The 12,795-nt window shown below is 42.5% G+C and overlaps 1 protein-coding gene across 1 annotated transcript in view; it reads left to right on the top strand.

Annotated features, from left to right (window-relative positions):
• The window catches only part of LOC100746381 (B-cell receptor CD22), a 319,222-nt gene extending 307,008 nt beyond the window's left edge, over positions 1-12,214 (top strand). Inside the window, exons 10-11 of the mRNA XM_003489821.3 lie at positions 3,150-3,328; positions 9,683-12,214. Coding sequence (XP_003489869.1) covers positions 3,150-3,328; positions 9,683-9,916 — 413 coding nt within the window. The 3' untranslated portion in view covers positions 9,917-12,214. The remainder of the gene's footprint in view (positions 1-3,149; positions 3,329-9,682) is intronic.
• Positions 12,215-12,795: the final 581 nt, after the last annotated feature.

Genomic DNA, 12,795 nt, shown 5'->3' with positions numbered 1-12,795 from the left:
AACGCCCGAAACTCATTGCCCATCACACAGCGTTAAAGTTCCGTTGTGGCGCGTGTTTAAACGAACTTTCCACCTGAAATCTGAAACCGCGGCAACTCTGACGGGTCAACGAGAACAAACTTTTCAATATCCGATCAACATATGACCGAAAGCAATTGTTCGAAGACCATCCGAAACGCACTATCAATTACAACAACTGCTCTATTCAACGACTCCCGTGTATCGATCAATCCATATCGAAGGAAACGAAGAAAAAGAACCGAGAAGAAGAAAGACACGTCGAATCCCGACTCGCGGACGTATCGAAAAGTTTGCAGCGTATCGAACGTGGAACGCAGGTATTGAAACGGTACGCAGGTGAGACAGGCAGAGAAGACAGACAGACAGACAGACAGACAGTCGGTCGGACAGACGGCCGACTGCTTTCACCCTCCCCGCAGAAACAAGAGGCGCAGCCAAGGTATTCCAGTAATTTCAGTCGTAGGAATATTCATGAGCAGCCACGGCCGAGTGTACTGTTCCGCTTCTATTCACCGTTGCAGATAGGCCAACCAGGGTCAGAAAGCTTGCTTTACGAAGCAGGAAATCCATGCAGATGAGAACGGCTAAAAGGAGCGGCGGGGGGCAGAAAGGGGACGAGTGAGAAGAGGGGATTGGTGGCGAAAGAGCGAAAGAGACGAGCTCGTCTTGGCCAACCGGCCGGCATCCACGCTTCAATTAGCCAAAGTGCAGCAACAAAGCTGCTGCCACGACATCGAGCACAGCCGCTGGTCGTGGCTAGTGTCTCTCCTACGTCGATCGTTTCGATAAGACACCGTGAATGGAGAGCGTTCGAGTAAAACCGAAAAGTTTGCTCCTTTAGAGATTATTGGATTCGGTCGTTGGATCTCTGTGGAGGACCCGCAGTTGCTAACAAGCTAGTGAACGCGTGGAAATTGTAACCGAATAGGGTTTCCATTCTCTGGAAGAAGATTTTTCGAAAGGTGAACCTTATGATAATCGCGAGAAGGAACGTTAGGGAATATTTAAAGGTTCGTATAGTATGTAATTCGAATATCTGGACGACTCGAGCGTTCGGTTTACTGGAACGAAATTCTAATCGGAGCTCGATTAAACGAACTCCTGTAGATTGAATCCCGTTATCTGAAATAGCAAGTCCTATTATTCGAACGAAAAATCATAGATAACGGGAGAGTCGATGCATTTCTATTATTACGTGAACTTCGGTTGTATGAATTGTTTTCGTCATCCGGTGCGATGGCTTCTAAAACGGAGATCTACCGGGCTTAAAATCCAGGTTATTCTCTCTCGCCTTTTTCTTACGTTCGATACTCTGCGCTTTTTACACCGACGTAACATTTTCCGCGTACCTGTCGCAAGCACAAACGGCGATAGAACAATATTGCTGAAAACTCTGCTGTAGGGATCTCATAGTCTTCGTTCGTCTTTCTTCTCGCGATTCCTAAACGGAACAACTACTTACGTGTATCGCGTTTTCCGTATCGTAACGCTGTCTCGAAAATCACTCGATTCTCGCACAAACTTTTATTTTAGTCGCGAAGCGAAGATACGTGTAAGTGTGTCGGACAACAAATTGAAACACGAAACAACGATTGGCGTTGAATGCCGGTACCCGAAACGTGGTCATATTGATTCATGATTTCCAAATGTATTTCCTTTCTGCAAACGTTGGGCCACGTTTCCAGCAGGTGCCTCTAGGGATCGGGATACTTTGACGAGGCTAGATAGCGAAACTGTCCCGGAAATCACGATCGCCTTAAGGCTTTGAAATCGAGAAGTCACGGCTACGATTCTCTCTATCTGCTCGCTTTGCGTCTATCTTTCTCTTGGTGCAACGAGTCGCTATAGGTTGCGGCCGCATTGTCGCGCTGTAAATGTCTAGTTTCGATGGCTGGAGGCCGTGTTTGCGCAGGGACCGGTGAAACTCGTGGAAACGAGTAAATCAAAAGCGTCGCGGGCGTTACCGCGAATCGACGCGGAAAAGCCGATGTTTCGATCCGATCCGGCTCGTAAACATGGAAAAACGGCCATAAATAATAATAGGAGAATATAAAGGCGCGGTAGACGCCGTTGGTCGTTTAGCGAATTTCGTGCGCAACTGACACCGATGTCTCATCAAATGGATAAAGAATGGAGGTATGGAAATGTAAAGGATGGTTTATTTCGTCTGGTCACATACGTCGTTTAACGGACGCCTGACATAATTCGGAAAGCCATTGGCGAAACGAGAAGGTGCATTTTTTAAATTAAACCAGAATTACATTAAAATGAAATAAAATGTTAAAGGCTTGGAAATTTGTAAAATTTGTAGTTGGTTAGTCACGAATGGTATCTTATAGAAGAGACGGTGGATGTGTGCGTTTGATATCGATTACACTGGACGAGAATACTTGCCGCGATAAATTACTGCAACAGTCAGTGATTAAAGCGGCGTATAAACTTGATAAACATATCAACCTTTTCATTGTTTGTAACAGCCATTGTGACATGATTGCCAAGCGGAATAAATTAACCGGCGAGAAGCAAATTCGACTACGCGCGATATTGTGCGTGGCCAGACTTCATGCACAGCGTTCCAACACTTGTTTTAATAACCAGCCGCGTAAACGTAAAATATCGATTGTCTGACAATTCGCCGACCGAACGTGTTATAGGGGAAGCTGGAAATACCTTCGCGGAATAAATACGCGTTAAAAAGGATTTCCAACAGCCATATCGATATTTTCATTTTCCACTAAATTCGCTATGTTACTACGTTCGCCTAACTCCGTTATCCTACGCTACGATGTTTCAGCGTGCCCACCGTTTCGTTCGATCACCTTAATGAAGTTCCACTTAAGATAGAAACATGACGGTGGCGCGCCGAACACGCGGCGACGACAACATAATTTAACAGGAATTACGGAAGATTACGTCGTTTAGCTACATGCTGAGATATTTTCGCAGTTAACAAGACATAAAGCTCTGTGCAAGCTCCATAGAGAATGAAAGCAAGAAAGAGAGAGAAGATAAGAGGGGTTAGGTTACGCTGGCGGAACCGAAGGGTGGATTTACGACCGACGAAAGAAACGCGTATACGCTGCCATGACCTCACGGATAACGGAATTGTTTGCGAATTTTTGTTGCAGGTCGACCCATGGTTCATCCACCTAGTCAAACAGTCACGGCCAAAGAGGGCGAATCGCTCAACATCGTCGTCGAATTTTGCGCAGAGCCGAGATACACCAAGGTGCTTTGGATGTCCGAGGAAAGCGTTTACGTACCTGGTACAGAGGCCAGGGATGGTGTTCAAGCGCTCGCTATCGAGGTACGTTTCTCGATCGCGGATTCACGCAATTTTTCACTCGATTTGGTTTTACGTGGAAAAGTACATCGAAGATGATAATATCGTTGACGCATGGTGGATCATTTCCTCCGCATTCGAATATGTTTCTTAATTTTTGTTCGTTGTGGATTCAGTTAATTTTTGTTCAGTCTTTTTGTACGTGGAAAATTGAAGATGGAAATTATTAGTATTTCTCGTTACTGCTTCTGTTCGTAGATTATTTGTTTCGTAAATCAATTTCACGCGCGTTTTTATTAATTCGCTGGAAGGGAGTATGCAACCCCGGAGATCTAAAAAAAGAATAAGGTAAATCTGATAGTTTTTTTTCGCCTACAAGTATTCGATAAAGAATCAAGATTTTTATAGCAAACTTTAAGCAGCGTGTTAGCTCTGCGTTCGTACTTTTTTTATTACGTAAAATTATAAAATGACGGCGTGGTACAACGTTATGTGACTTCATATCCAGCGGAACGTTGTTTGCTTGCGGCCAACGGCAAACGTAACTCGATTGTAAAAATGAAAAAATTGTTGCGCCATCTTATACAGAAGTAGATTATCTTCGGATGTAGCGTACGATTTTTCTACAATTTCGAAAAATAAGAAACTGCCGGCTTTTTGAAGATCAAATTGTATTTTTCCTTGAAAGAAATCAACTCTGAACGTTTATGCAAATTCAACGGATTGTAATATCAAACGTACATTGTACCGCGTCGTTGTACGCGGTGCAATATACAGAAATTGCAAGTTAATCGGATGAAGAGTTTCGGAGGTCTACTAAACGCAAGGTCGAAAAACATAGTTTCGTGAAAAATGCGTTTAAAGTTTTAAGTTAATCTGTCTTTAAAATAAGAGGATGCACTCGTATTCGGAGTTATAACTCCGCTATTTTTTAGAATTTCAAAATACTCTTTCACCGCAATATTCTACGCGTGTCAAGTTTTAAAAAAATGATTTTTTCGATTTTTTCAAGCCGACATAGTTGCAAACCCCTTGATAAATCCTTTCTGTCGCGAGTTCTGTCGTAATTCCCAGTTTGTATTTGCAAATCTTTTTTTTTTTTTTCATACATCTGCTTGACTTCTAGTTCTTATTTAAAGATTTTATTCCTCGCAACCCTTCTCCTCGTTCTTGCTTTCCATTTCAGAATTCTTCGTTTCCCCGTACACCCCGCACCCTTACGTATTTCCAACCATCTACTTTTTCCATAATCTCACGCGGAATCTTTAATTCCAGTATGTAAATCCTTTAATCCGTTATCGAACGTTGCCTACGTGGTTTTGTTAATAAATCTACTAACAGCGCAGGAAAACGAACAAATAGCGATTTTTCAAACTAAATACTCAGCTCGCTAAACCAACTTCCAGTTGTCTGACTCGCCGCGTTGTTCCCGCGAAACAGCGTTTCGATCCTCGAAACAAGTAAAACGAAGAGGGAGGATTCATCCGAACCAGAAATGACTGGTTTTACACGACGGGAAAATATCTCGATTCGCGTTCGAGAATGCAAGAATTCTCGCAACGACGATCACCAGGAAGCGAGGCTCGCTTTTCAACCGGGTCAACGAAGGAGCATCCGGTGCAATTTAACTTTGAAGATAGTCCGCGAGCCTCGGCAACCAGACAATTCCTGCTTTCCCAACAATAACACCAACAAACGGGAATAACAAGGAATTCGCAGCTCTCGGGACGCGAGAATTATATTTTTATCGCGGACGACGAACGAGAACCGGCCGAAACGTGATTTCTTCTCGGCGAAATAGGTAGAAAGGGGACAAAAGGGTGGGAATAAAAGGAGAGAGAAGCCGTGAGACAGTGAACGCTTGTTGCATACCGTGAAAATATGAGAGAACGAAAGAATGAAACGGGATACCGGATTCATACGTGGTGCCGGCGCTTATTTCATTTCCGCGCGACGTCGTTGCACGCCTTTCTTCTCCTTTTTCGATCTTTCGTTCTCTCTCTCTCTCTCTTTTCGTTTTATTTTTCACCGACAGACAGAGTCTAGATACTCCGTACAAAAGATGGATTAACTGTTTTTCCGAGGAATCAGGAATAACGGTGAAGCGCATGGAACCGAGAACAGAGAAAGAGAGATCGGTAGCTGGTGCAGAAAGTGGAGAGCAGAAGAGAGGAGAGGAGAGGAAAGAATCTGGAATCTGGCATAGCTTTAAAGGGATTTACTAATGCACGTGTGTTACGTTTGTTTTTACTAACTTTTAATCCTTTTTGTCCCACGCGCCAATGTTCTTAATTCGTTGAACGAGTGGAGAAAAGAAAAAGAAGAAGGAAACGATCATCTTTGTTAATTTCGTCGTCGATCTTTTCGTTTCTTCGCCTCCTTTATCGGAAGAAATTTCATCGCGAGGGATCATTCGTTAAAATAGAGAGAGAGAGAGAGAGAGAGAGAGAGAGAGAGGCAAGAAGGAAGGGAGTTTCCTTTAAAGCGTTTAAGCTCTCCTGCCGTTTCGCTTGTTCCTGCATTATTCCACTTCTTGAGACATGCACGAGATCTTCGTCTACGCTCGAACAGTCGTTCCGTGCTGCGTTCGACTATAATATCGTTTCCTCCAAGAGGGATTAATCATGGCTTTCCTCCGTTTGCCTGGAAAACAGACGACGATTTGAAAACTGAAACATATTTCCTATCCTATATGAAGGAAGGCTTAAATCGTTATGTTTCTCGCGAAACGCTAAATTCTAGTTTCTGTCGCGTTCGTTAATTACTTAGAAAATATCGCGCATTATCGATAAAGATACAATTTTCTCGAAAGAAAGAAGCAGCTTTTCCAAATCACAACTCGTATCCTTCTTTCTCTGTTACAAAGGAAAACGTTTAACTCTGATATATTTCCGATATATTATATGCATAATACAACGATTTTGATCGCTTTAGGATCGCTTTAGTACAGCCAGCGATAAAGCTGCGAGATCGTTTCGTAATACGTTAATTTCATAGAGAAGAGCTGATTCATAAAAAGAAGCGATTCGAGGTAAACTGCGTAACGGAGCAGCCATAAAAATTTCGCTAACGTGTTTTCCAATTTATTTGAACGAGCACACCGCGTCGGTCAGGCTGCTGCATGCGATATGAAATTTCTTCCTTTCTCGACGTGATTACGTAGCACGCGGACCACGCCAGAGGGGATAGCTTATTAATTCTTCGTCGGCGCAAGTACACTGGGATTGTTGGTAGCCGGTATCGACACAGTGCGAGGTATTCAAAACAGAATCTAGGTCGAAATAACTACGTTCACCGCAACACGTGCACCCGTTTTCAGTTTCGTCGTTCTCCGCTTGCACGTTGCAACGTGGTCCCTCCGTAACCCTGGTCGGGCAGCTGCAATTCCACGAATTAATTACCCGCTACTGCAGCCGTGGATAACAAGAGATATAGAGAAGAGGATGGTCAGAGAGATAGACAGATAAATCACGTACTAACTACTATCAGTCGTGCTTTCGACGAATGCCGCAGAAATTTCGCTTTGAGTTGCTGGGCGAAAGTTTCGATGAAATTTCCCGTGGATCGACCCTCCACGACGAACAAAAGGAACAAACTCGTAGCACGACGCGACGCAGAAACGACGAGTCGCGACGCCTCCGTGTGTTTGCACTCTTTGCACACGACCGACGAATCAGTTGGACAGAGAGGGAAACGCTGGAGGACGTCGTACGAAGGCAAGCGACACCGTTTCCGGTCGAACGCTGTTTGTACATCAAGCACCGGGAAAAGAAGTTTTCCACGCCGATACGAGATAAAAGGGTCCCGGTATTGCCACCTTGTTCTCGCATCTCCGATCGTTTACAGCGAATACGGTTTTCAACGAAGAATAAAAGTGCCGAATGGAGCGCTGTTCGCTGGATTTGATGCTGACGAGCGTATTCCGGATATTTCTGATCCTCGAAAACTATTTTTCCGGAATTCCCAAACGATAGCTCTCTTGTGCTTTTGCCGTGTAATATAGAGTTATGAGAAAATATTAATAATATCTATAAGTTAACAAAATTATGGAATTTCATTCGTGATAGAAGTCTTCGATCACGACGAAATAACACACGTATACCGTTGAAGTGGTCACCATTTCTAAGAAAACTCTACATCTGGTCTTTTTAGCCATCGTGTAGACAAAAGACGAACACAGACCATAAACAGTAGACAGGAGACGTTGGCTTCGGGGTTTTCAGTTGTTGGGTAACACAGCTAGCGTGCGGATCTGGACCAGCTCAAATTGTATTCTTACTTATCAATTACGCTTCTGTTTAAATATATTTTCTACCTTACAATTTATCCACGAGTTTCTCTGTTTACACATCGAATAACCTCGACATATACACATCGAGAAATGAAAATGACATCGATAAAATCGAAACTGAATGTACCGAATGCACTTAATTTATCGTACGTCGTTCAAATTCGACAAAGGGTACACACAAATCGCGTAAAACATCGACGTGGACTCATCTCGGGAAACGACACAAAGAAGAAAAAGCTAAGGGCAAAGAATGGCAACGGAGAGGAGCAAAGCTGAAGAATAAAGAGCACAAGGAGTCTGGGATGGCGATCGGTGGTAGGTTGGTGAAACTGAGAAAGGACGAGGATGAAACGCAAAGTTAAATGGAGCAAGAAACTGCGACTGGTTGCACGCAAAAAATTCGCGAGACTACGAACGACGACGTCTGGTTCGAATTGCGAGAGAAGTTACCCCCGAGACAAGCGGAATCCGATTCAATTACGGAAACGTATTTCTTCGTTGCACGTACTTTACCAAACGGAAAGGACACGAATTGATAAAGGGAACATCGTGCAATATAATTATACCTTTTTTCGTGTTCCACGCGATTCTACGTGGGATTCCGTGGATTTAATTTCGTTGTACGAGCTTAAATATCATTTCCAAGATACGCGTTTCTTTTATGCCGTTTCGTACGTTTATTTCTGATACGGTTCCCTTTTTGCTTGCCCGTAAAAGGATTACGAGCAACTTAACATCGGTACGTTCGATCAGCCGTCTGTTTTTCCGTTGATTGAACGCGTGCAAAAATAATCAGAGTAATTAACGTGATTGAATAAAACAGGGCAATCGTTTGACGCGTGCCTCATTTTGTATTACGCGATAATGGAACTCGCAGTAACGCGTTGCAGTTAATCCGATAAAAGGCGTCATTTTTATTTCTCGCCGGTTGACATTTTGCGTTGCTCAATTTTATTTTCGGCTCCGTTGTTCTTCGCGTCTCTATCGATCAACCGCTCGAAACCGTGCCGATTTAATTCGATCGATTCTATCGGCGACGTACAAAAAGCCGAAGGAATGAAAGAAGAGGAACTGTGCTGGGGAAAAAAAGAAGAAGCTTAAGGAGGTATATAAGTTGGAGAGAAGGAAGATAAAACGATGGAAATCGGAAGTGATACGGGCAATTGAAGCGAGAACGTGGCACGATGTAGGAAGTTTTCGCTTTTTCGTGGAAGTTGCGCGCGAAAGTTTAATCTCGAGTAGCTAAACAGAATCGCGGCAGATAAGAAATACGGTCGTAGGATCGACTTTATCGAATTGCAAGTTAATGAACGCCGAGTGATAAAAAGGTCGGGAAATCGAACGACTCCGAAACTCTTGTTCGAATATCAACTTCTTATCTCAATTTGCGTTTGCATCGATTTCGTCTTTGCTTCAAGATGTTACGCTCTGACTTTATTTTACTTTAACAATTATATCCAACTATAAGGACGCGATCGAACTATAAGGGCACGAGAATCCTGAAAAAACTCTATCTCTTTAAATTAACACAAGCAAATTCTTACATCCTAATCGCACGTATTACCTTTATGTCATTGTTACATACGCAATATGGTTCGCGAAAATATTCGAAAGTTTGCATAACACGCACGGTATATTCGTGAAAGACGAACGTTCAAACATTGTCACGAACAATTGCATTTAATCGCCGTTTCATCGGACAGACGATAGTCTGTTTGAATGCAACGTAATTTCTCTTCCATCTTCTGCCATTCCATTTTTCCACAAAAAAAGCAGTAAGAAATTTCTCTCCTAGCCTACGTATCTCCATAAAAAAGAAGCCAGTGGCGGTTCTTATTGGGGGAAAAATGGAAAATCTCGAACTACCCTTGACCCATTCCGCTATCAACTTTCCCCTCTCGAAAACTTGCCAGTAGCAACGATCGTCCGCAACTCCATCCAGATAAATTATCCTTTATAACCCTCGGTGGTTGCTAGCGAACCCTTTAAAACCATCGCACGAATCAGGTCACGAATACTTGACAAACTCCAGGAACACCGGTATCGAATTCATTAACGACGCACGTTTCTCGTTGTTTGCCTTTCAGGACGGTGGCACGGAGTCCTGTTACAGAACGGTGCTGAGCTTCGACACGATTCAATGGTCTCACGCCGGCGAATGGTTTGTGCTGGTTCGCTCGTCGGAAGGGATCTCGGACGCTTCCGTTTTGTTGAACGTGACGCGCGCCTCCGAGTACAGTCACGCTCACTTCCGGTCAGCGAGTCTCACTTACCTTTCGATGTGTCTGGCCCTGGTCATTCTGCAGGAGCATCGCCGCTGAGACATCGCTGGGAGTACGTCGATACCGTTTGCTCGCGAAGAGTCAAGGGAGTGGCCTCTGAACTCGAACAAAAAATTGTACATCAGCTTCCCTGATTAGACGATAAGAATAAGGGGGAAGGAAGTCAAAGTTCCGTCAGTATTTCCGCCATCTTCGACGATTGTAAATAGAAAATATATAAATTACAAAGGAGAGAATGAGCGAGCAAGATGAATGGGATACATCGTTTCAGATAAGAATACGGAGCAACGTTTTGTATTAGCGTGTTCTAGACTCAAGGCGAGACTCGATGACGATGCAACGAGAAAACCCTGTTTATTATGTATCGAAAGGGTGAACACGCTTAAACGAGAAAGCCTTTTATCGACGCTGTCGTTGTCGATGAACGATGCAGAGCTTCCGGCGACGACGATAATCCGGCCTCGACGTTCCTTAATCATGGATCTCGTTGCTACATTCGTTCTTTTTCTTTTTCCATATTTTTTTATTCTTTTCGTATTCTCTTTTTTCTCTCTCTTGTCTTCTTTTTCTCCGCGTTCTTGTCGTAGGGTTTTCTAGATGATAAACGACGGTTGGGATTGACAAATCGAATCGACGTAACTTCGACCGTACATTATAGATTTATTTTCCTTTTTTTTTCTTCTTCTTTTCTCCTTTCTTCTTTATTAGAGAGAAAAAAAAAAGAAGGGAAAGAAGGAAAAAAATTTCCATTCCGAAGTGGAATTAAGAAGCACAGTCCACAGTTTCGTACGTGCGTTCGATACCTCGAAGTCTGCGATTCGAATCTACGACCGCGACGTAGCCAATGTGTTTCTCTGGCCTTAAACGGAGAAACGGCGCGGCCAAAGTAATTCGAAAGAGGATACGGTTATCGCGTAGGGGAAAACTTTGTAAACTAAATTGTCGCGAGATTTCGACCACGAGAATCGTAACCCGCGGCGATTTTCTCGATTAAGCTTAATAAAATGGAATATTCGACGAGATTATGCGTTACGGAGGGCACGTGTAAATATTTGTATAGTTTATTTGTAAAGAAAGCGGATGGCATGCGAGAATGAGAGAGGACGAAAGAAAAAGATAAACGATAAAAGAGTGCAATGAAGGCAGAGGTGTACACGCGTTGAACAAGAGACCAATTTTTACATTCGGGTTCGCAGAACGTCGACGGCTGAACGTGGTCGAAGTATAGAAAATGATTACTGTTCGTTCAAATGTAATTGTTAGGGCGTAACACGAACCAAAGAAAACAACTCGGCGAAAGTCGAGTCGAAGAAGCAAGAAAATGATGAGATTAATTACGTGTATGGATAAGAAAACGAAGTAACGAATTGAATTAAACGCAAGAAACGAAACAAGAAATATTCCGTAAAAAAAAAAAAAGAAAATAGGAACATTAAGGAAAAAGATACATTGTTGTATATTATTTTAGGTAAGTAGCATTAAAAGAAATAAAAAAAAAAAAATAGCGTGTATATAGTGATTGTAAATGCATAGGCTATCGTACACCGAGGGCTATGCATGACGAATTATACAGTGACGCTGTTAGAGATATATTTATTATTCGTTGATATATTTTTATAAAGTTTTATTTAGCCATAAGTTCTCGTTCGCCTTCCCCCTGGATGTCGTGTACCGATCGATGGTTAGTTTTCAATCGAGAGTGGCCGTGAAAAAAGTGTGACGATAATGACGACGACGATGATGACGATTTCAATTCAAACACAGAATCATAACGTTGAATAAATCAAACGAAACTCCTCCTTATTCCCTAGGATCAACGTCCTAGATTATACGTTTTTCGATGGTTGTACGGTGATTGTACTGCGGTAGTAAAGAAAAAGCAAACGAAACGAAAAATGAAAAACACGCAAATTAACACGAACGTATGTAACATCGTTGTCTTTCGCGATTATTCGTTTTTTATCTCTCCGCGATTGCTAGATAAGAAGTGAACGTAGCGTCTCGTTTCGATCGTTCCAGTTCCTCTGAAAGAAGAAGAAGAAGAAAAAAAAAAGAAGAAAAGAAAAAGAAGAACGGAAGAAAAGTGGTTCCTAATTTTTGTCAACGCGTGCCGGCTGCGATGCGTTTATAGCTTCATTCATCCGTTCACGCCTAATCCGCACGGAAGTCGGCATTTTCATTTCTCGACGATTTTTACCCGAACGAACGAAAAACGTCTCCCCGTAGTTCTTCTTTCTTTTCATTTTTATCGAATTGCTTAGGTGTTATAAATAAGCAACGTGATGTAATCGTTGTACCCCATGACGCCTAAAAGTCCAATAAATGATATTTACAATATCTGCGTTGATATAATGATTCTCATGTGTATCATTGAAATTCCTCCTCCTAATAATTCCAATTCGATAGCGAAGATTTAGTAACTTTGTAAATAAATTTCACGGTGTAAATGTTAGTGGTAATTTCTAACGGTTATATAAATATTTCCGTCGATAGAAAGGTTTTCAGGGACAGAGGTTCGTCGTGAGCAAACGGAAAGGGAATGAAAAGCAGACAAATTACTTTCGCGAAGAAACCACGCGGTTTCCTTCGACCAACGTGCCTAGCTTCACGGTCATTTCCTTGCCAATGGTTCTTGTCGGTGCGGCACGTTTGAACGCGGTGTTTGAGAATCACTCTATTTTTCATTATTCCATACTTGGGCTTTCTTATTTTTTAAAGTTTTCTTTCCTCCAGCACGCTTCGTTTAACCTTTGATCGCGCCACATTCTTCCCACGTAGCGACCAAAAATAGTCAACGTCGTTTTTACACAGAACAATTTGCAGGTAGAATCGAAAGGAGATGTTAAATTTAAAGAGACAAAATTTCAATCAACCGGCACATATTTCGATAGATATTTCTAACATTTTATGTTTGCAAC

This window comes from Bombus impatiens, unplaced genomic scaffold, assembly GCF_000188095.3.
Source record: "Bombus impatiens unplaced genomic scaffold, BIMP_2.2 scf_0377, whole genome shotgun sequence".
Taxonomy (NCBI): Eukaryota; Metazoa; Arthropoda; class Insecta; order Hymenoptera; family Apidae; genus Bombus; species Bombus impatiens.
This window is presented reverse-complemented; position numbering and strand designations above follow the sequence as displayed.